Source organism: Eulemur rufifrons, chromosome 10 (assembly GCF_041146395.1).
Source record: "Eulemur rufifrons isolate Redbay chromosome 10, OSU_ERuf_1, whole genome shotgun sequence".
Classification (NCBI taxonomy): Eukaryota; Metazoa; Chordata; class Mammalia; order Primates; family Lemuridae; genus Eulemur; species Eulemur rufifrons.
In genome coordinates, this window is record NC_090992.1 from 7567563 (window position 1) to 7590695 (window position 23133).

Consider the following 23133-nt stretch of genomic DNA (forward strand, 5'->3'; position numbering starts at 1 on the left):
AGTTGCACCAAAAAAAAAATGTCTTATACAGAGTCAGCTTTATAAAACCATGTATGTATGCCAAAATACTGAATTAGTCACTTTAACAAAATATCAGGCTCTTCTGTACTTAACTGGGAATATTATCTATGCTTTATAAAGAAGAGCAATGTATTAAAATAATTTTAAGGCCTCAACTCACTCTCTTTTGCAAAGACTATATCTTTGAAAAGTATTGTCACTGAATTGATAAACTATATAGGGAGACATTTAAAATACTAAATAAGGGAAGTTATTCCAATGAATTTGAAAAGAAAGGTAAGAATCATAGTCCGCTAAAATTGTGGGTAAAATCCATTCACTTATAGGGATACACTAGTCATGCCAGAGTTTATAAATATGGTGAAATCACTGAAGATATTTTTGCCCCCAAACCTAAAAAAAAAAAAAAAAAAGGCCGTATGCCTTGTGAATTTTTTTAAAATGAAAAAAGAAGAACATAAGAATATAAATGATAAATATACTTATAAGATGATGACAGAGTAGAAAATATCAAATTTAAAGGGAAAGTGTGAATATTTGGTTCTTTCTAGCAAAGGAAAAGACAAGGTACACTTTGAGGATAAATAGCTGGGCAATGTGCAGTACACCAAGACAACCTCTGGGCGCCGCTGTTGACCAAAGGGAAGAGAGGGGCTCTTAATTCTGCAGGAGCTGCAGGCAGGGTGCGTTCCTGCTTTGCCCGGCTCACACCCGAGAGCAGACGCTGCTCCTGTGCACCCTCAGCGCTTAAGAAATAAGTCCTACCCTCACATCGCGGAAGTCCAGGGTGCTGTCATTGATTTTTTAAAAACACCTCAGAGGAACCTTGAAAAGAAGATTCCCGGAGAGTTCATGAAATGCAGAGGAGCGCCAGAGAAGCTAAAACGATGAAAAGTCAGGTACTGTTTCCCTTCCTGGTGTCTTTGTTCTGCGGAGCCATCTCCCAGCAGATCCGCTATATGATTCCGGAGGAGCTGGCCAAGGGCTCTCGGGTGGGGAACCTCGCCAAGGATCTGGGGCTCAGCGTCCAGGAGTTGCCAGCTCGAAAATTGCGGGTTAGTGCAGAGGATTATTTCAACGTTAGTGCAGAGAGTGGAGATTTGTTAGTGAGCGGTAGGATAGATCGGGAGAAAATTTGTGGAAGGAAATCTGAGTGTGCACTAGACTTCGAAACAGTCGCTGAAAACCCAATGAATGTTTTCCACGTGATTGTTGCAATCCAAGATATTAACGACAATGCACCACGTTTCATGGCAAAAGGCATTGATTTAGAAATTTGTGAATCAGCCTTACCGGGAGTAAAATTCCCTCTGGATTCTGCAGAAGATGCAGATGTAGAAAGTAATTCAGTAAAGACATACACCATCAACCCCAATCAATACTTCTCTCTGTCAACAAAGGAAAGTCCTGATGGAAATAAATACCCAGAATTACTGTTGGAAAATCCTCTAGACAGGGAATATCAGAGCCACCATCGCTTAATCCTGACTGCCACAGATGGCGGGGACCCTCCTCTGAGCGGCACCACCCAGATCAGAATCCAAGTCACTGACGCCAACGATAATGCTCCCCTGTTCAGCCAGGATGTATACAGAGTCAGCCTCCAAGAAAACGTGCCCTGGGGAACCTTTGTGCTGCGGGTGTTGGCAACAGACCAGGACGAGGGCATTAATGCAGAGATCACCTATGCCTTCCTCAATTCCCCGACAAGTACCAGCCTCTTCTTCAATCTCAATCCCAACACGGGGGACATCACAACCAATGGCACATTGGACTTTGAAGAGACAAGTAACTATGTGTTGGGTGTAGAAGCTAAGGACGGAGGAGTGCACACGGCTCATTGTAATGTTCAGATTGAAATTGTTGATGAGAATGACAATGCCCCAGAGGTGACATTCATGTCCTTCTCTAACCAGATTCCAGAGGACTCAGACCTGGGAACTGTAATAGCTCTCATAAAAGTGCGAGACAAGGATTCTGGGCAAAATGGTCTGGTGACGTGCTATATACAGGAAGAAGTCCCCTTCAAATTGGAATCCACCTCCAAGAATTATTACAAGCTGGTAATTGACAGGGTCCTAAACCGGGAGCAGACCGAATACTACAACATCACCATCATAGCCACCGACAGGGGCAAGCCATCCCTTTCCTCCAGAACCAGCGTCACGCTATACATCTCTGACGTCAATGACAACGCACCTGTTTTCCTCCAGGCCTCCTACGTTGTCCACGTGGCAGAGAACAACCCGCCAGGAGCCTCAATTGTTCAAGTCAGCGCCTCCGACCCAGATTTGGGACCCAATGGCAGCGTCTCCTACTCCATCGTGGCTAGCGACTTGGGGCCACAGGAGCTATTGTCGTACGTGTCAGTGAGTGCGCAGAGCGGGGTGGTGTTCGCACAGCGCGCTTTCGACCACGAGCAGCGTCGCGCCTTCGAGCTGACGCTGCAGGCTCGTGACCAGGGCTCTCCCTCGCTCAGCGCCAACGTGAGTCTGCGCGTGCTGGTGGGCGACCGCAATGACAACGCGCCACGGGTGCTGTATCCCGCGCTGGAGCCAGACGGCTCGGCTCTCTTCGATATGGTGCCGCGCACAGCGGAGCCCGGCTACCTGGTCACCAAGGTGGTGGCGGTGGACGCCGACTCAGGACACAACGCCTGGCTGTCCTACCATGTGCTGCAGGCCAGCGAGCCCGGGCTGTTCAGCCTGGGGCTGCGCACGGGCGAGGTGCGCACAGCGCGTGCCTTGGGCGACAGGGACGCTGCCCGACAGCGCCTGCTGGTCGCTGTGCGTGACGGTGGACAGCCGCCCCTCTCTGCCACCGCCACGCTACACCTGATCTTTGCAGATAGTCTGCAAGAGGTACTGCCGGACCTCAGCGACCGCCCAGCGCCCTCTGACCCCCAAGCTGAGCTGCAGTTTTACCTGGTGGTGGCCTTGGCCTTGATCTCTGTGCTTTTCTTCCTGGCGGTGATTCTGGCCATTGCTCTGCGCCTGCGACGCTCTTCCAGTTCAGCCACCTGGGGCTGCTTTCAGCCTGGTCTCAGCTCCAAGTCTGGACCTGGGGTTCTCCCCAATTACAGTGAGGGAACATTGCCCTATGCCTACAATCTGTGCGTTGCCTCGCAATCAGCTAAGACAGAGTTCAATTTTCTCAACGTGACTCCGGAAATGGCTCCCCCTCAGGATCTCCTGAGTGACGATCCTTCTATGGTTATATGTGCTAGTAATGAAGACTCCAAAATAGCTTATGACTCTTCCTTTTCCTCTCACGTGAGTCTCTGCAAATCTATTTAAATTTTATATATTGCATTTGCTTCTCAGTCGTGCATTATTAATTTTGGCCATCTTTCATTGTTCTAGCGATGGTATCTAGTAGGGGAGGGGTGTATTGGATGAGTGGAGATTGGTTTCTTGGTTGCTCAACAGTCTTGGTAATTACCAGACTATTGATTTTCAGGTTGGCATTTCTGTATGGTTGCCAAATCTTGCTAAAGGGACCTGTTTCCCGGATGTCACCAACTTTGTTAATAGCAATGCCCCGTTTTAGTTGATGTGTGATAGTATTTCTTAAGTTATGTTATGCTTAGCTCTTTATAAATGTATTGACAATTCTTTCTGCCTAAGTTAAAGTTTATGTGCATCTGCACCAATTATATTCTAGTTGTTTACCTTTTTACAGTAATGTGTATATTTAACACAGCTTTCCAATAATTAAGACTCTTAACACTTCTTCGTCTTATCACAAGTAGCAAATATTGTCAAATTTTATATTTGCGTCACTGACTTTGGGTCAATATTATTCTCACTTTATAATTTTTTCAAGGATGTCTCATAATTTTCTTAGCCATTTCTTAATCATTCATTTTTGTGTTCTTTCTACGTTGACACTATTATAATAAGAAATGTAATGAACATTTTGTTTATAAAACATTTTCCATATTTCTTAATGTTTCTTTAAAATAGTTTTCTAAGAAGTGAGTTAAATCTATAAACATTTTAAGATTTCTTTAATGCACATTGTCAAGTTCATTTCTAAAACATATCATTTTATTTTCCAATCCCCAGCAACTGGTGAGTCTTTTAGGATTGGGAGAAACACCTTTTATCTACTCTCTCAAAGTCGAAAGATTTTTAAATTGTGTATAGTTAAGGGAATTTTGTATGAGTCATTTCTAAATGCTAATTATTAAGTGCTAATTAATTAGCAAATGCTAATTAATAACTAGGAATTATTATTCCTAAATAATAATTCCTATTACTTAGGAATAATCTAAAGAACTGGTGACTTAACTGCTTTATCTAAAATTTTCTCAGGTTAGTAAATTATTTTAAGTATAGAATAAGAAAGCTATGGAACAGGCAATGATAATGCAACTATAATTACTAAATATTTCCTTTTACTGGCTATTTCTAAAATCAAAGCTAAAATAAACTTAGAAATACAGGTAAAATAATAGCAGGCATGTCGTATGTGAAAAAAAATCACTGAAATATTACCTACTGTTTATGGTCTTATTTTTCTGTCTTTTTATCTCTATTATTTATTTTTAAGATAAGAGTTATTTACCTATAGTATTCAGCTTTTCATTTGCATTGATAACTCATTTATGAAACATTGAAAAAATATTTGTTGAGTGCCTACTCTATGAAAGGTACCATTCTAAAGATTGAGTACTCACTGTGAGCAAGATAGTCACAGGCATAACTTGTGGCCTAGAATCTACTGTATAAAAATTAATGAGCAAATTCTGTTCCCAAACCTATTATATTTGTCAATCCCATTTGCACCACGGTAAGACTATCTCTTAAGCGTAGGTACTTTCTTGCAAGGGAATGAAAAGCTACTCTGGGTTCTAAAGGGTCAACACATGTGAGTAAACTTGTTTATGCATAAGTTGGGACTAAAGCCAGACCTCCAAGCTTCCAGTTCACTGTCTTTTCAACTATATCTTTCCTCCATTCTTCAAGTATGCCCTTGTTTTTAAGAAGGATAAATATGTCCCTCACACAATACACTGTACTGAGAATAGGATATGTGGACGAATAGTCCAAAAACTGAAAAGAGGTAGAAACACTCTTAGCAAAAAAAAATTAAAAATCATGTTATTTTCTCTGAGAAAATAAATAACTTTATATAATTTATTGTACAGGAAGCTTTGGGTCATTCTGGGATTTTCATTGCAAATCAAACAATAGGAATTTGACTTTTATTCTCTTGGGAGAAATAGGATTAAAAATTGAAAGGATGTATAAAAGTGATACTTTATATATTGAGAATAAATTGCAGTAGCAGGTGTATAAAAGTGATACTTTATATAGTGAGAATAAATTGCAGTAGCAGGTTTGGACTCTGGGTGTCGCTGTTCACCAATAGGGCGAAAAAAAGACAAGCAGAAATGTAATCCGAACCACAAGATTTCTGCAGCACAAAGCACTTGTTCCGGGGCTTTACGAAAGCTTCTACCTGGACCCCAAGAGCTCCAACACCCAGCGATGAAAGCAGTTTAAAAGCAGTTTATTTTGGACTACGAAGATCCTAGGGCTCCTCAGGGCATCACAGAAGGAAAACCGAAGCGCACGCTCTTTCGTGGCGGGGCTGTGATGGCGGCTCCTTATCGCCCAGACTGCAGCCGGCTGGTCAAGATCTGCCTTCTCCTGGGGGCCTTTTGGGAAATCCAGGCTGAACAGATCCGCTACTCGGTGCCCGAGGAGCTGGAGAAAGGCTCTGCGGTGGGCAACATCGCCAAGGACCTGGGGCTGGAGCCCCGAGAGCTGGCGGAGCGCGGCGTCCGCATCGTCTCCAGAGGTAGGACCCAGCTCTTTGCTCTGAACCCACGAAGCGGCAGCTTGGTCACCGCGGGCAGGATAGACCGGGAGGAGCTCTGTGACAGATCTCCAAAGTGTATGGCAAACCTGGAGATTCTCCTAGAGGATAAAGTAAAGATTTTTGCAGTAGAAGTGGAAATAATCGATGTTAATGATAACGCGCCCACCTTTGGAACAGAGCAGAGAGAAATAAAAGTGGCTGAAAATGAAAATCCTGGGACAAGATTTCCTCTTCCTGAAGCTTTTGATCTGGATATAGGTGTAAATTCCCTGCAGGGTTATAAGCTCAGCCCAAATGGTCACTTCTCCCTGGACGTGCAAATCGGAACCGATGGGATTAAGTACCCGGAGCTGGTGCTGGAGCGCACCCTAGATCGCGAGGAAGAGGCAGTTCACCACCTGGTTCTCACCGCCTTCGACAGTGGCGACCCAGTTCGCTCTGGCACTGCCAGAATTCACATAACGCTTATGGACATCAATGATAATGCTCCGGTATTCACTCAGCCCGAGTATCACATAAGTGTTCGTGAGAACGTGCCCGTGGGCAGCCGGCTACTCACTGTAAAAGCCACCGATCCAGATGAAGGAGCCAATGGAGAAGTGACATATTCTTTCCGGAAAGTAGGAGACAAAATATCCCAGCTATTCCAGTTGAATTCTCTGAGTGGGGACATAACAATATTGGAGGATCTAGATTATGAGGACTCTGGATTCTATGACATAGATGTAGAAGCCCATGATGGACCTGGTCTCCGAGCCAGAAGTAAAGTACTGGTGACAGTTCTGGATGTAAATGACAACACTCCAGAAATCACAGTTACATCTCTCACCAGCTCAATCCAAGAAACTTCTCCCCCAGGGACAGTAATTGCACTTTTCAATGTGCAAGATAGTGACTCAGGAGAGAATGGTCTCATCACATGTTCTATTCCAGATAATCTGCCATTCACACTTGAAAAGACCTATGGAAATTATCATCGGTTGTTGACACGCAGAACTCTGGACAGAGAAGAAGTCTCAGAATATAACATCACGATAACTGCCACTGACCAGGGAACTCCACCACTGTCTACAGAGACTCACATCTCGTTACAGGTGGGAGACATCAATGACAACCCACCCATTTTCCCTCAAGCCTCCTACTCTGCCTACATTCCAGAAAACAATGCCAGAGGAACCTCCATTTTATCCATTACAGCCCAGGATCCCGACAGTGGTGAGAACGCCCGAATCTCCTACTCCCTGGCTGAAGATACTTTCCAGGGTGTGCCGCTGTCCTCCTACATCTCCATCAACTCCAACACTGGTGTCTTGTATGCACTGCACTCCTTTGACTATGAGCAGTTTAGAGACCTGCAGCTACAAGTGACAGCCAGTGACAGCGGGAACCCTCCGCTCAGCAGCAATGTGTCACTGAGCCTGTTCATACTTGACCAAAATGACAACTCCCCTGAGATCCTGTACCCTGCCCTCCCCACTGATGGTTCCACTGGTGTGGAGCTGGCGCCCCGCTCTGCAGAGCCTGGCTACCTAGTGACCAAGGTAGTGGCGGTGGACAGAGACTCAGGCCAGAATGCCTGGCTGTCCTATCGCCTGCTCAAAGCCAGCGAGCCAGGGCTCTTCTCCGTGGGTCTGCACACAGGTGAGGTGCGCACAGCAAGGGCCCTGCTGGACAGAGATGCACTCAAACAGAGCCTCGTGGTGGGTGTCCAGGATCATGGCCAGCCCCTTCTCTCAGCCACTGTCACACTCACTGTGGTGGTGGCTGACAGTATCCCTGAAGTCCTGGCCGACCTGGGCAGCATCAAGACCGCTGCTGATCGCTATGATTCAGGCCTCACGCTGTACCTGGTGGTGGCAGTGGCTTCAGTATCCTGCATCTTCCTCGCCTTCGTCATTGTGTTGCTGGCGCTCAGGCTGCGGCGCTGGCAGAAGTCACGCCTGCTTCAGGCTTCAGGAGATGGATTGGCAGGCCTACCTGTCTCGCACGTTGTGGGTGTGGATGGGGTGCGGGCTTTCCTGCAGACCTATTCCCATGAGGTCTGCCTCACTGCTGACTCCAGGAATAGTCAACTGATCTTCCCCCAGCCCAACTATGCAGACACGCTGATCAGCCAAGAGAGCTGTGAAAAAAGTGAGCCTCTTCTGATAACTCAGGATTTACTTGAAACAAAAGGAGACGCTAATTTTCTTCAGGTGAGCCAATCATATAATCATTCTTGCTACACTGAAACATAGGCAAAGAGCCTTGTAAATGTTTCCAATTATATAAGAGATGTAATATATCAAATAAAAATACTTCTAGGGTCAATAATGATCAATAACTAACTCCTATGCAAAAAGTTATTTGTTTATTACTTATAATTTTAGTCTTTATTCAGTTGTAGTTTCAGCAGAAATTTCTTAGTTTTATCCCTCGACTACCTCACTTTTTGCAATGTCATTTTCCTTTAGGCATTACTGAAAGAATGGATTAGAACTGTGAAATAGAAGGCAATTGTGTAAATTTATATTTATAGCATTTTCTCATGAAACTGTTGTTGAATCTGGACTCAGTATTTTTAAATTCCCTTTTTTCCCACTCTATCATGTTTTGCTTGAAGTTTAATTTTCTTTCCTTGAAATGATGTTTCCATTATAATTAGACAATAGTGATTTATGGATTGTGGGGAACATGTTTAACTTTTGATATAACTTTAACAGGGATATTGTCTCAATTGACCAGTATATCTCAAATATTTTGTTGCTGTTCTGAGATGCACCAACAATGACTATATGTGATTCCTTCAGTGCACTTCTATGATTATCAAAATATTGCCCATTTTATTTCACTTATATTTAAGTAAATCATATGAGTAATTTTAATAATTTCTAAATTGCCTGGTTTGTCATCACTTTTAAGACCCTTCTTGATTTCTAAAAAAACCTTTTGAAGTCTTTCCATTTTTTATCATGTTAGCCTCTTACAAAGATTGGATAACTTGGATTCTGTACTGATATGATTCATGCTACTTAGTAAACTGGCTTCATCCCTGTCCCTGCAAATTGCATTCATATAGCTGTTATTGTGTGACTCTGGGATGATGTGACATGGGAGAAAATATTTTATTTGTAAGGACTATGCAGCACTATTGTTTGTTGGCCTTCATTCAGTTCTGTGAATTAATTCAGAATTCATGAATGCCAATGGCTACACAAATTAGTGTATTTTGATAACTGGAAGTTGTAGCAATAGATTGTGGGCTATGCCTTCATTCAACTTAAGAAGGAGAGTTTTAGTTTCTACATTGTTTTGTATTCATAGGAAGTTGTGGTGTAATACATAGTAAACTGGACTATGACATGATACAATTAGCCAGCTTGTGGGGAGGAAAGAGGAAATAACAAGTGAACATTGAGAGATAACTCATATCTGAGGAGAGATTATTTAAAATACTGAAGCCCTAAAGTATAATTTGGAAATGTTCAGTTGGCCTGACCCTGGGTCAAATATATTCAGATGGTGTTAGGAATACATTCCAGAATCAGAGTGGTACATGTTTTAATGCCTAGGAAAGCAATAATTTACCTAATATCACATGGGAAATATGTTTTTGTTTGAATAGTAACTAGGTTTCTCTTAGAAAATAATATTTCTGATTAAACAAATTATTATACTATATCCCTATGATGGACTACTATGTAGCTATAAGTAATAAATGGAAAACTTGGCCAGGGCAGTGGCAAGCACCGGTAGTCCCAACTGCTGATATGAAACTATCTTCAAGACATAATGAATGAAAAAAATCAAGGTGCAGAACATGGTATATTGTATGCTTATATTTGGGTAGAAAAGCGGGGAAGAACATTTGTAAAAATCTGCTACACTCTACAAAACATATGTCTGGGAGGATACACCAGAAGCAAAACTTACTTCTAATGGGAGAAATGTTATCGAAAGCAGGGATGAGAGGGCGAACCTGTGAATCTGGGATAATTTTAATATGTTAATTACTTTAAAACAAACAAACATTCTTTATAAATCAAAAAAAAAAAGAAAGAAAAAACAGTTCTTTGCAAACATTTACAAGCCATTGGTGCAGTTGCCTAAGAAAACCTCTGGGCGTCGCTGTAGGTCAAAAGAACTGAGAGAAAATATCAGAGACGCATTTGGGAGGCTCTTAGAAGGTAACTTCCTGCTCAAACTAACCACACAGAGGAGACCAGTACAGATTCGGATCAGAAAAGAAAAGCAGGGAAAGCGACCCTAGCCGGGATTCTGCCACCCACGGAGGGTTTATTTTTCCTACTGGCAAAGGAGCGGGGCAGAGCGGAGGGAGATAGAGGATGAGGCGGCGCGCGCGGAGGTGCTGGGCGGCGCCCTGGCTGCAGGTACTGTTGCCCTTCGCGCTGTCTTTGTTCCGCGGGGCCCTCCCAGACCAGATCCGCTATGCAATTCCCGAGGAGCTGGCCAAGAACTCGGTGGTGGGAAACCTCGCTAAGGATCTGGGGCTCGCTGTCCCGGACTTGCCGGTCCGGAAGCTGCGGGTTAGCGCGGAGAAAGAATACTTCACTGTAAACCCAAAGAGCGGGGACTTACTTGTGGGTGACAGAATAGACAGAGAGCAGATTTGCGGGAAGCAGCCTCTGTGTATTCTGGATTTCGATACTGTCGCTGAAAACCCACTAAATATTTTCCATGTAGCAGTAACTGTGCAGGATATAAATGACAACACTCCGCTATTCAAACAGAATAAAATTGATTTAAAAATTGGGGAATCCACTAAGGCAGGTACAACATTTCCACTAGATCCAGCCCTGGATTCAGATGTTGGTCCTAATTCACTGCAAAGATACCACCTTAATGACAATGAGTACTTTGATCTCGCCGAGAAACAGACTCCAGATGGACGTAAATACCCTGAGTTGATTCTGAAACATTCTCTGGACAGAGAAGAACATGATTTCCATCAATTAGTCCTCACAGCTGTGGACGGTGGGGACCCACCTCAAAGTGGAACCACGCAAATACGAATCCAAGTCACCGATGCCAATGATAACCCTCCAGTGTTCAGCCATGATGTGTACAGGGTCACCCTGCGGGAGGACGTGCCCCCAGGTTTCTCTGTGCTTCGAGTGACGGCCACCGACCTGGACGAGGGATCCAACGCGGAGATCACCTACTCCTTTCATAATGTGGACGAACAAGTGGGACACCTTTTCAATTTAGATAAAATAACAGGAGAAATCACAACAAAAAATGCTTTGGATTTTGAAGTTGCTAATAGTTACATTCTGAGTGTAGAAGCAAAAGATCCTGGAGATCTAGCGGCCCATTGCAGTATTCAAATCGAGATTCTTGATGAGAATGATTGTGCACCAGAAGTGACTGTGACTTCAGTATTTACTCCCCTACCAGAGGATTCACCTCCAGGAACAGTGATAGCTTTGATAAAAACAAGAGACAGAGACTCTGGAGAAAATGGAGAAGTTTACTGCCGCATCTTGGGAAACACCAAGTTTGTATTGAAGTCTTCCTCAAAGAACTATTACAAGCTAGTGACAGACAGGGCTCTGGATCGGGAGGAGATCCCAGAATACAATGTCACCATCACAGCCACTGACAGGGGCAAGCCACCTCTCTCCTCCAGCATAAGCATCACTCTGTTCATCTCTGACATCAATGATAATGCCCCAGTTTTCCACCAGAGTTCGTACTTGGTCCACGTGGCAGAGAACAACCCTCCAGGAGCTTCGATTGCTCAAGTCAGCGCCTCCGACCCAGATTTAGGACCCAATGGCAGCGTCTCCTACTCCATCGTGGCTAGCGACTTGGGGCCACAGGAGCTATTGTCCTATGTGTCAGTGAGCGCGCAGAGCGGGGTGGTGTTTGCACAGCGTGCTTTCGACCACGAGCAGCGTCGCGCCTTCGAGCTGACGCTGCAGGCCCGTGACCAGGGCTCGCCCGCGCTCAGCGCCAACGTGAGTCTGCGTGTGTTGGTGGGTGACCGCAACGACAATGCACCGCGGGTGCTGTACCCGGCCCTGGAGCCAGATGGCTCGGCACTCTTCGATATGGTGCCGCGTGCTGCGGAGCCTGGCTACTTGGTCACCAAGGTGGTGGCGGTGGACGCCGACTCAGGACACAATGCCTGGCTGTCCTACCACGTGCTGCAGGCCAGTGAGCCCGGGCTCTTCAGCCTGGGGCTGCGCACTGGCGAAGTGCGCACGGCACGTGCCTTGGGCGACAGGGACGCTGTCCGACATCGCCTGCTGGTTGCTGTGCGTGACAGTGGACAGCCGCCCCTCTCCGCCACCGCCACGCTGCACCTGGTCTTCGCAGATAGTCTGCAAGAGGTACTGCCCAATCTCAGCGACCACCCTGCACCCTCTGATCCCCAAGCTGAGCTGCAGTTTTACCTGGTAGTGGCCTTGGCCTTGATCTCGGTTCTCTTCCTCCTGGCGGTGATTCTTGCCATTGCTCTGCGCCTGCGACGCTCTTCCAGTTCAGCCACCTGGGGCTGCTTTCAGCCTGGTCTCAGCTCCAAGTCTGGACCTGGGGTTCTCCCCAATTACAGTGAGGGAACATTGCCCTATGCCTACAATCTGTGCGTTGCCTCACAATCAGCTAAGACAGAGTTCAATTTTCTCAACGTGACTCCGGAAATGGCTCCCCCTCAGGATCTCCTCTGTGACCATGCCTCTTGGGGACCAAGTACAAATCATGAAGACACTGGGGTTCCATTTGCCTCCAATACTATTTTAAAGGTGAGTTTTAATTCAATTCATTTATTTTCACCAATCACCTAACTTGGGTAGGAGGCTCCGTTGCATAATGTGTTGTCTCGTGAGTCAGGTTTGGGCAGTGTTCTGCTTTAATTACCTTAATCTCATCTAACCAAATCTTAAATATGAGTTTTCTATCTGAAGTGTGAGAGTGATTTGTTCATAATTACAGGCCTTTACCACATGAAATACCATACTGTACTTCTTTTTTCTTATCTTTACATTCCTTCCCTCTGGAGGTTTGTTACTATTGGGACTTTAAGGAATTTCTTTCACCTTCAGGATCTTTATTACTCAAATTTTACTTCCTCTTAGAATCACAGTACTGGAGAGTAAAGAGTGTCTTCATCTTACTAGTTTGTAGAAATTGGGAACCAAAGAAAGGAAGAGTTTTAACCAATGTCATGTTTGTTTAACCACAGTGCTTGGATAGGACATTGTTCCAACTTCAAGACCAACACTTTCAGTATTTTTACAAGCTAAACACCTTGGGATCCCAGAACTATTTTAAAAGTTGGGCAATGTTTGCAGTCTGAGTTCTAACATACATATTAACAAATTGCTCTTGAGAAAATTTGCACATTGAGAAAAACTTTGCAACATAGTCACATCATTTTCTACCAAATATTGCTTAAAACTTTATGGTTTTGAATTGCCTAATTATAGAATATATTCATTTTCTTAGTTTTCTATGAAGGTTTCTAAGTAAAGTTGCTTCTCTTGTACTCACTCAAATGTCCATTTTTTTCAGTCATGAGGTTTTTTGTTTTCTGTTACCACATAAAAGTAATAACGTTAAATATCTGTCTCAACATAGAAAGGGCACTCACTGCTGCTTGCTGGGCATGCTTTCCTGCATGGATGATGATCTAAAGCCCTGTCCTCCACAGTCCCTATACTGACTATCACCAGGAGCCCATCACTGTAAAATATCTGACTGCAATTATTTGAATATTTAGGAAAACATAAATAATGCATGGTTAACCCAACTCAAACTCTTAGTATGAAACAGTGCAAATACTTTCTCAGAGACCTCACAAGCAACTAAGACCTTTGTTCTTTCTGCTTATGACAGCTAACGTAACTTGCGTCAATCAATAGGCCTTTTTGGAAAGGTGCATTGAGAGCTGAATTTGTTTCCTTGGCATTCTTATGTACAAATAAGCATGGTTTCAAAAATGTATCCTAATAAAAAGATGAAATCCTGAATCCTACAAAGTTAAGAATTTGAATGTCCTAATTTATTTTTTATTTATTTTTTTTTTTTTTGAGACAGAGTCTCACTCTGTTGCCCAGGCTAGAGTGAGTGCCGTGGCGTCAGCCTAGCTCACAGCAACCTCAAACTCCTGAGCTCAAGCAATCCTCCTGTCTCAGCCTCCCGAGTAGCTGGGACTACAGGCATGCACCACCATGCCCGGCTAATTTTTTCTATATATATTTTTAGCTGTCCATATAATTTCTTTCTATTTTTAGTAGAGATGGGGTCTCGCTCTTGCTCAGGCTGGTCTCGAACTCCTGAGCTCAAACGATCCGCCCACCTCGGCCTCCCAGAGTGCTAGGATTACAGGCGTGAGCCACTACGTCCGGCCTGAATGTCCTAATTTAATGGACAAAATATAGATAAGAGATAAATAAAGGACACAGGCTCAATGGCACATTAAATAAAACTTTTCTAAGGAAGTAAAATGAATCTAATAATTATATTGATTTCAGGGGTTTGTGGAAGCCTTTGCTATTCAGAATTAAAGCTTAATTAACTATTTATTATAAACAATGTCACGCGGCAATACAATAAGGATATGGCAAAATTATTAGAAACAAACATATAATTGAACTTACAAGAAATCAAAATAGAATTGGTGTAGTAACTGGTTAGGACTCTGAGCGTCGCTGTTCACCCAAGTGGGAAAGAAGCTGTCGCAGAGGCGAGCCGACTCTCTGCTCCTACCTTACAGATCAGACAGGCTCTCGGGAAAAACCAACCATCCGCGTCCCGCTCTCATTTTCGTCAGGGAATATATACCCAGCGGCTTTAGAAAAATAAGGAAACAGCCAGGCTGAACCAGGACTAGGAGACAACCGGGCAGAGAGAAGGCATGACGGATCCGCCGAGGCGCTGGCGCTGCGGAGAGCTGCTGCTGCTCTTCACGCTCCTGGGGACGCTGTGTGAGACAGGAACCGGGCAGATCCGCTACTCGGTGCCCGAGGAGCTGGAGAAAGGCTCCTTCGTGGGCAACATCGCCAAGGACTTGGGGCTGGAGCCCGAGGAGCTGGTGGAGCGGGGAGTTCGGGTTGTCACCAAAGGTAGGACACAGCTTTTCTCTCTGAAACCCCAAAGCGGCAGCTTGGTTACCGCGGACAGGATAGACCGGGAGGAGCTCTGCGCTCAGAGCGCGCGGTGTCTTGTGAGTTTTAACGTCTTGGTTGAGAATAAAATGAAAATTTATGGAGTAGAAGTAGAAATAATCGACATTAATGATAACTTCCCGCGATTCCGGGATGAAGAATTAAAAGTTAAAGTTAATGAAAATGCGGCTGTGGGGACGCGGCTAGTGCTTCCCTTCGCGCGGGACGCGGATGTGGGTGTGAACTCCCTCCAGAGTTACCAGCTCAGCTCCAATCTACACTTCTCTCTGGATGTGATAAGCGGAACTGATGGACAAAAGTACCCGGAGCTGGTGTTGGATCAGCCCCTGGACCGAGAGAAAGAGGCTGTTCACGACCTCCTCCTCACAGCTTTAGATGGCGGAGACCCGGTACTCTCTGGCACCACGCACATCCGTGTGATGGTTCTCGACGCAAACGATAACGCGCCCCTGTTCACTCAATCCGAATACAGAGTGAGCGTCCCAGAGAACATACCTGTAGGCACTCAGCTGCTCACGCTAACCGCCACGGATCCAGACGAGGGAATAAACGGGAAAGTGACCTACTCTTTTCGCAATGAAGACGACAAAATTTCAGAGACTTTTCAACTCGATTCCAACCTGGGGGAAATCTCAACTATGCAATCACTGGACTATGAAGAGTCCAGATTCTACCTCATGGAAGTGGTAGCTCAGGATGGAGGCGCTCTTCTTGCCAGTGCTAAGGTGTTGGTCTCAGTACAGGATGTGAATGACAATGCCCCCAAAGTGATCCTCACCTCTCTCACCAGTTCTCTCTCTGAAGACTGTCTTCCCGGAACTGTAATTGCACTGTTTAGTGTACACGATGGTGATTCTGGAGAAAATGGTGAGATTGCATGTTCTATTCCCAGGAACCTGCCTTTTAAATTAGAAAAGTCAGTTGATAATTACTATCACCTATTAACAACAAAAGCCCTGGACAGAGAAGAGATTTCAGAATATAATATCACCATAACCGTCATTGACCATGGAACCCCACCCCTATCTACAGAAAACCACATCTTCCTGAAAGTAGCAGATGTCAATGACAATCCACCTGCCTTCTTTCATGCCTCCTACTCCACCTCCCTCCCAGAAAACAACCCCAGAGGCGTCTCTATCTTCTCCATGACTGCCCTCGACCCTGATAGTGGTGACAATGCTCGGGTTACTTACTCCCTGGTCAGAGACACATTTCAGGGAGTTCCTCTATCCTCCTATGTGTCCATTAACTCTGACACCGGCGTCTTATATGCTCTCCAATCCTTTGACTATGAGCAGTTGAGAGACCTGCAGATGTGGGTGACAGCCAGCGACAGCGGGAACCCGCCGCTAAGCAGCAACGTGTCACTGAGTCTGTTTGTGCTGGACCAGAATGACAATGTACCTGAGATCTTGTACCCTGCCCTTCCTACCGATGGTTCTATGGGTGTGGAGCTGGCACCACGCTCTGCAGAACCTGGCTACTTGGTGACCAAGGTGGTGGCAGTGGACAGAGACTCAGGCCAGAATGCCTGGCTGTCCTACCGCCTTCTCAAGGCCAGTGAGCCAGGGCTCTTCTCAGTGGGGCTGCACACAGGTGAGGTGCGCACAGCGAGGGCCCTACTGGACAGAGATGCGCTCAAACAGAGCCTTGTGGTGGCGGTCCAGGACCATGGCCAGCCCCCTCTTTCAGCCACTGTCACACTCACTGTGGCCGTGGCTGACAGTATCCCTGAAGTCCTGGCCGACCTGGGCAGCATCAAGACTGCTGCTGATCCCTATGATTCAGGCCTCACACTGTACCTGGTGGTGGCAGTGGCTTCGGTATCCTGCATCTTTCTTGCCTTTGTCATTGTGTTGCTGGCACTCAGGCTGTGGCGCTGGCACAAATCACGCCTGCTTCAGGCTTCAGGAGATGGATTGGCAGGCCTACCTGTCTCGCACGTTGTGGGTGTGGACGGGGTGCGGGCTTTCCTGCAGACCTATTCCCATGAGGTCTCCCTCACCGCTGACTCTAGGAAGAGTCACTTGATCTTCCCCCAGCCCAACTATGCGGACACGCTCATTAGTGAAGAAAATTGTGAAAAAAGTGACCCTCTTCTGATATCTGATAAGGTAAATGCAAGCAAAAAAGAACCGGGAGTTGTTCAGGTTAGTTTTCTTTTTCAATAAGGATGACTAGAGCATTTTCTTCATTTGTTTTCTTATTTATTTTTCTGACATATTCAAATCAGCTAATTTTATAAATAATCAGTATTTGCTCTATTGGAGATTAGTTTAATTTTATTTGATAATTGATGCTTTCTCCATTTGTTTTCAAATTATATTTTGGGTTTAATGTCTTCTTTTGTGAATATGGGGATATTTTAGAAAATCTAGTGATATCTGTAGACTTAAGTGAATATTAAATATTTTAAAAGAAAGTGGTTAAACATAATCCTTTTACTCAAGATTTTGTTATATTGGAACTGCTAGTCTATTAATAGAAGATTCGGTTTATTACTTCAAATTATTAGATATATTGTTCTCTTTTGAATATTTACTTAGACACCATTAGTGAATGTGTTTTGGAAAGGATATTGTATAGGATTGATATTTTAGTAAAACTGACGTTTGCATAAGGAAATAATTTAAGCCAGTAGAAGAGTACAGAAAATTTTTGCTAGATCAATATCAGAAAAAAAGGTTAATTTTATAGTGATGAATATGATGTGTGCAGCATTCTGAAATCTGGAAAGTTTGAACTTAACCATGTAATTATTGGATATGTGGACTTATTGAGAGAAGAAATCAGTGGGAAGGAACCTTAGAATTCAGCTTTATTCTGTGATATAAAGTTTAAACTCTTTGGAGTTTAAAGTCTCCAAAGAGTTAGATACTTCTGCATTCAATAAACATCAATATGCCATTCACCTAGCATCTTCTGGTTACAAGTAGTCCCTTCACTTATTAGAATCAATACCTACTGAAATGTTTGCATTTATTCAAGTGTAAGTACAATTCTGCTTTATTACTAGAGTCTAAGGTTTGTATTTTCAAAATGAATTCAACTTAGGAACTGTTTGAAATTTTAAAATTCATTTCTGATGGATGTGCTCACCTTAAATTAATAGATTTTTCCTAATGAAATGCCATTCTATGAGTCTCAAATTCCAGTAGCATGTGTTGGGTAATGAAAGAACTACTTTATTTTCTGCATGTGATTTGCTGAAGATGATTTTCTTCTTTTTTTTTTTTTTTTTTTTTTTTTTTGAGACAGAGTCTCACTCTGTTGCCCAGGCTAGAGTGAGTGCCGTGGCGTCAGCCTAGCTCACAGCAACCTCAAACTCCTGAGCTCAAGCAATCCTCCTGTCTCAGCCTCCCGAGTAGCTGGGACTACAGGCATGCACCACCATGCCCAGCTAATTTTTTCTATATATATTTTTAGCTGTCCATATAATTTCTTTCTATTTTTAGTAGAGATGGGGTCTCGCTCTTGCTCAGGCTGGTCTCGAACTCCTGAGCTCAAACGATCCGCCCACCTCGGCCTCCCAGAGTGCTAGGATTACAGGCGTGAGCCACCGCGCCTGGCCAGATGATTTTCTTCTTAAAATATTTTTAATCTCCCAAATGTTGTACTTTTAACGCCTTTAATGTCAGCTGCAAATAATGGATATATGCTGGAAATGATGATAGAATATTATTTATGGGATAGTAAGCTACATTACTGAACCACATGAAAGGTTTATTGACACATTAAGGAACTTAAGACAACTTGATTTTTATTTTTTAAACAATTATTTAAAGGGCATCCAATTAAATGTATATATTCACAATTCTGGCCTCCACGTAAAATGTGCAGATTCACTAAATAGTGCGTGAATGCATCCAAAGAGTAACAAGAGAATCTGTATGATAGGTGCTGACATTATTCACTCTTATGTGAAAACTTACATTTCCATTTCTTTAAAGAAAACGTTAGAGATTTAGTTAAGTATCCTCTGAGTTAACTTTTTATGCAATGGAGACATATCTTTTATCCCTCTATAAACTACCAATAGACTTTACATTATAAAATGCTTGATCCACACCATATACTATATACTCTTTTAAATATTTGAATCTTTAGTTTTATATGTTCTCTGAAAGATAATTTTCCTATACTAATCGAAGTGTTTATACAGTTGTGGAAAGGCACTTGCTTGGGCATCTTTGGGAGCAAAGTCTTGAGTCAGTAATGCTTTTTATGTTTGCATAAAGTAAAGACGCCAATGAGTGGCTCTCTAGAATTCTGGATACAATGAACAGTTTAAGATGCTCTAATGCTTTTCTACTACAGGGTGAGTTTGATTTGCTACACACCTGGCAATATATTATGGAGGTTAAAGATAATTTCTTTATGAAGATTTTCTAGTTTGGAAATGTAATTAAAATACTAAGGCATTTTTTATGTTTGCTGGCCATTATTCTGTCTTCTTTTGAAAAGTTTCTGTTCATGTCCTTTGCCCATTTATTGATGGGTTGTTTGATTTTTTTTCTTGTTGATTTTCTTAAATTCTATATAGATTCTTGTTATCAGCTCTTTATTGGATAGGGAGAAAGCAAATATTTTCTCCCATTCTGTAGGTTGTCCATTCACTCTAATGATAGTTTCCTTGGCTCTGCAGAAGCTTTTTAATTTGTGGCAAGGCAATCATTACTTGTAACCAAAATGTTTGTACTCCCACAATATTCTTAAATAATAAAAAAAATAGTAAGGCATCTGTCAGAAGCATGGAAATTGGCATGTTATTGGAAAGGGAAGAGTGTAAATAACAAAAGGTTGAGATGGTCAGACGGTAATCTGGGGACCAAAGAAAGAGAACAACATAGATTACTTTCCTTGGGGTATATAATTCTAAGAACTCACACTTCACTGTCCAAATCCAAATAACACTATTGTTAAGCTACTTGGGAAGAAACAGTACAATTGAGAACAATTGTAATGTAGTGTGGGAAAATATCATTGATGGAATAGTTTTTCAGTCATACTCATTCAATTAAAGTTAGACACTTGGAAACTAAAGAAAGAGTATTTTGTTTCTTACTATACTTCTGCTTTATAAGGACAATCAATTTCCTTGCTTACCTATCAAACCTTTTGGGGGAAGACGATAAAGATAAGAGAAGAAAGTGAAACACAAAATGAAACTAAAAGCTATGAGATTTATAACTTTCATAAGTTAGAAGAAAAGGAAATAGAGTAGAATAACAATACACATGAAGCTGATATATCAAAAATTTTTACACATCTTTTGTCATCACCAACACTATCTTTCATTTGTATGTTTCTCTGTATATTATTTTATTTGGTTCTCAATTCTAGTAAGGTAAACGGGGAAAATGTTATGACCATTGTATGAAAACGGAAACTCAAAGCATGTGATGCCATAAACATTTTGAGCGAGTTTATCTCTGCCCTTTGACAAGTAAAAAGCACTTGATTTGGACGAATAAAGTTCAAGTTAAAAGAAATGACAGCTGGCCTAAAGATATAGCAAATATTTAAAATGTCTTGAAATCCTTGTAAAATGGGAAGAATGAGTATCAGTATACGGTAGAATTTCCTCCTAACCAACTTACTTGGCGCTGATTTAGTCACCACTACTGCAGTTCCGCAGCAGAGGCGCGGGGTGCCGCTGTTGGCTAGTTCCGAGCGAAGTATTGGCTCCTCCCCCGGCAGCGAAATTGCCCGCAGACTGGGAACTTGGGGAGAAAAGTGCACTCTCTCTCTGGCTTCCTACAGAGGCGATACCCATCAGAGAACTCACACTCCAAGACCAAGAAAGTAGCCTTTCCTGCTCAGAGAACTCTTGGGATCGTTTAGAGATCTCGTCTCCTGCGAATTAGAAAGGCATAGGTGCAGAGAGCGAGATGGGAAACATTTTAGGACCTAGGGGCGCAGCAGGGTGGAGGCGAATGCCTTTTCTCTTCCTGCTGTCTTTGTTCTGGCAGGCCCTCTCAGAACAGATCCACTATGCTATTCTCGAGCAGCTGGCCAGGGGCCCGCTGGTGGGGAATCTCGCCAAGGATCTGGGGCTTGGCCTATGGGATTTGCCTACTCGGAATCTTCGGGTTAAGTGCAGAGAAGAATTTCTTTACCATGAGCCCCCGAAAATGGGGACTTACTTGTGAACAATCGTATAGACTGAAAGCAGATTTGTGGCAAGAAGTTGACGTGTGCTCTGGAATTCGAAATGGTTGCTGAAAAGCCTTTAAACGTTTTTCATATAACTGTGCTGATCCAGGATGTCAATGATAACCCACCGACTTTTAGACAAAATATCAGTGAGCTGAATATCAGCCAACTGGAGCCACCTTTGCCCTGGAATCTGCCCAAGATCCTGATGCAGGTGTCAATTCGCTGCAGCAGTACTACCTCAGCCCTGAACTGCTCTTCTCTTTGATTCAGAGGGAGAACCCAGATGGCAGTAGGTACCCAGAGCTGGTACTGAAAGCCCCCCTGGACAGGAAAGAGCAGCTTTGCCACCACCTGGTCCTCAAGGCTATGGGTGGGGGCTAGCCCTCCAGTAGCTGTACCACCCAGATAAGGATAATTGTGGCAGACACAAATGATAACCCCCCCCCCATTATTCACCCAGAACATGTACAGGGTCAGTGTTCCAGAGAACCTGCCCACCAGCTTCTGGGTATTAAGAGTAATGGCTACTGACCTGCATGAGGGCACGTGAATGCCAAGATCATCTAAGTCTTTGTCATTATTGGTAAGGCAGTAAGACAACTATTCAAGCTGGACAGTTAAACAGGGGAACTCACCACTAGTGGAGGACTGGACTTTGAAGAGAGAGAGAGCTACACAATTGGGGTGGAAGCAATGGATGGCAGACGTCACACTACATATTGTAAAATACAGAGATTCTGGATGAAAATGACAATGCTCTCTAGATAACTCTGGCTTCTGAATCTCAACATATACAAGATGCTGAGATGAGGACTCCTGTTGCCCTGATCAAAACACATGACCCAGATTGTGGATTTAATGAGGAAATCCTTTGTCAACTAAAAGGAAATAGTTCAAGATACAAAACACATGGGTTGGTGATCCCAGAGTACAATGTCACTATCATGGTCATGGACAAAGGCAAACTGTCCCCTCCTCCAGCATGTGCATCACCCTGTACATCACTGATGTCAAGTACAATGTTCTAGTTTTCCACCAGGTCTCCTACGGCCCATGTAGCTGAGAGAAACCCACCCGGCGCCTGCATTGTGCAAGTCAGCACCTCGGATCCCAACTTGGGGCCTAGTGGCCTTATCTCCTACACCATCGTGGCCAAGGACCTCTAGCTGCGGGCTCAATCTTCCTAGGTGTTGGTGAGCACACAGAGCAGGGTGGTGTTTGCACAGTGTGCCTTCACCTTCAAGCTGACACTCCAGACCCACCATCTGGGTTCCGTGCGTTCAGCGCCAATGGATGTATACCTTCCGCTGGTGGCCAACAGCTTGGCGCTCTTTGATATGGTGCCAAATGCCACAGAGCTGGGCTACTTGGTAACCAAGGTGCTGGCGGTGTCCCTGGACCAGGGATATGATGCCTGGCTGTCCTACTATGTGCTGTGGGCCAGCAAGCCTGGGTTTTTCAGCCTGGGGCTGCACACGGACAACGGTGTGCACAACGTGTGCCTTGAGCGACGGGGATTCAGCTGGACAACTTTTGCTGGTCACGGTGGGAGACAAAGGACAGCAGCCTCTTTCAGCCGCCACCACTCTGAACCTAATCTTTGCGGGTAGCTTGCAAGAGATACAGCCTGACTTGAACGACCATCCCACGCGCCTTCTGAACCCAAGGCAGAGCTGCAATTTCACCTAGTAGTGACCTTGGCCTTGACCTCTGTCCTCTTATTCTTCACGGTGATTAGGCGATTGCCCTGCGCTTGCATGGCTCCTCCAACCCCGTCACCGCTGAGGGCTGCTTTCAACCTGGTCTCTGCTTCACGACTGTACCTGTGGTTCTCCCCAACTGCAGTGCAAGGACTTTGTCTTATTCCTACAATCTGTGTGCTGCCTCACATTCCTCAAAGTTTAAATTTCTCAATACATGTTGGAAAATGCTACACCACAAGATCTTTTATGTGATGAAGGCTCTTGATTTGAAAGTACTGGTAATGACA

At 44.0% G+C, this 23133-nt stretch overlaps 3 protein-coding genes across 5 annotated transcripts in view; all 3 read left to right on the forward strand.

Annotated features, from left to right (window-relative positions):
- LOC138392916 (protocadherin gamma-C4) overlaps positions 1-23133 on the forward strand; it is a 141357-nt gene that overhangs the window by 9346 nt on the left and 108878 nt on the right. Inside the window, exon 1 of one of the 3 annotated variants that reach the window (XM_069483786.1) lies at positions 707-3293. The exons of 1 other annotated variant lie outside the window; for it this stretch is intronic. In XM_069483786.1, the coding sequence (XP_069339887.1) occupies positions 879-3293 (2415 nt within the window). In that variant the 5' untranslated portion in view covers positions 707-878. Of the gene's footprint in view, positions 1-706; positions 3294-10024; positions 12597-23133 lie in introns of those variants that run through there. One more of the 3 variants, XM_069483784.1, reaches the window with a different exon arrangement.
- Positions 5544-8087, forward strand: LOC138393259 (protocadherin gamma-A4-like). Its single transcript, XM_069484445.1, has one exon. The coding sequence runs from the start codon at positions 5625-5627 to the stop codon at positions 8085-8087; it is 2463 nt and encodes an 820-aa protein (XP_069340546.1). The 5' UTR covers positions 5544-5624.
- On the forward strand, positions 14711-21136 carry LOC138393260 (protocadherin gamma-A5-like). The gene is made up of 2 exons (XM_069484446.1): positions 14711-17134; positions 20957-21136. The coding sequence occupies exons 1-2, from the start codon at positions 14711-14713 to the stop codon at positions 21134-21136; spliced, it is 2604 nt and encodes an 867-aa protein (XP_069340547.1).

Excerpts from the sequence above, each read along its gene's own strand:
- LOC138393259 (XM_069484445.1), top strand. The coding sequence starts at position 5,625 with ATGGCGGCTCCTTATCGCCCAGACTGCAGCCGGCTGGTCAAGATCTGC.
- LOC138393260 (XM_069484446.1), top strand. The coding sequence starts at position 14,711 with ATGACGGATCCGCCGAGGCGCTGGCGCTGCGGAGAGCTGCTGCTGCTC. Across the intron at positions 17,135-20,956 it reads AAGAACCGGGAGTTGTTCAG|GCCCTCTCAGAACAGATCCA; the intron begins GTTAGTTTTCTT and ends TTGTTCTGGCAG.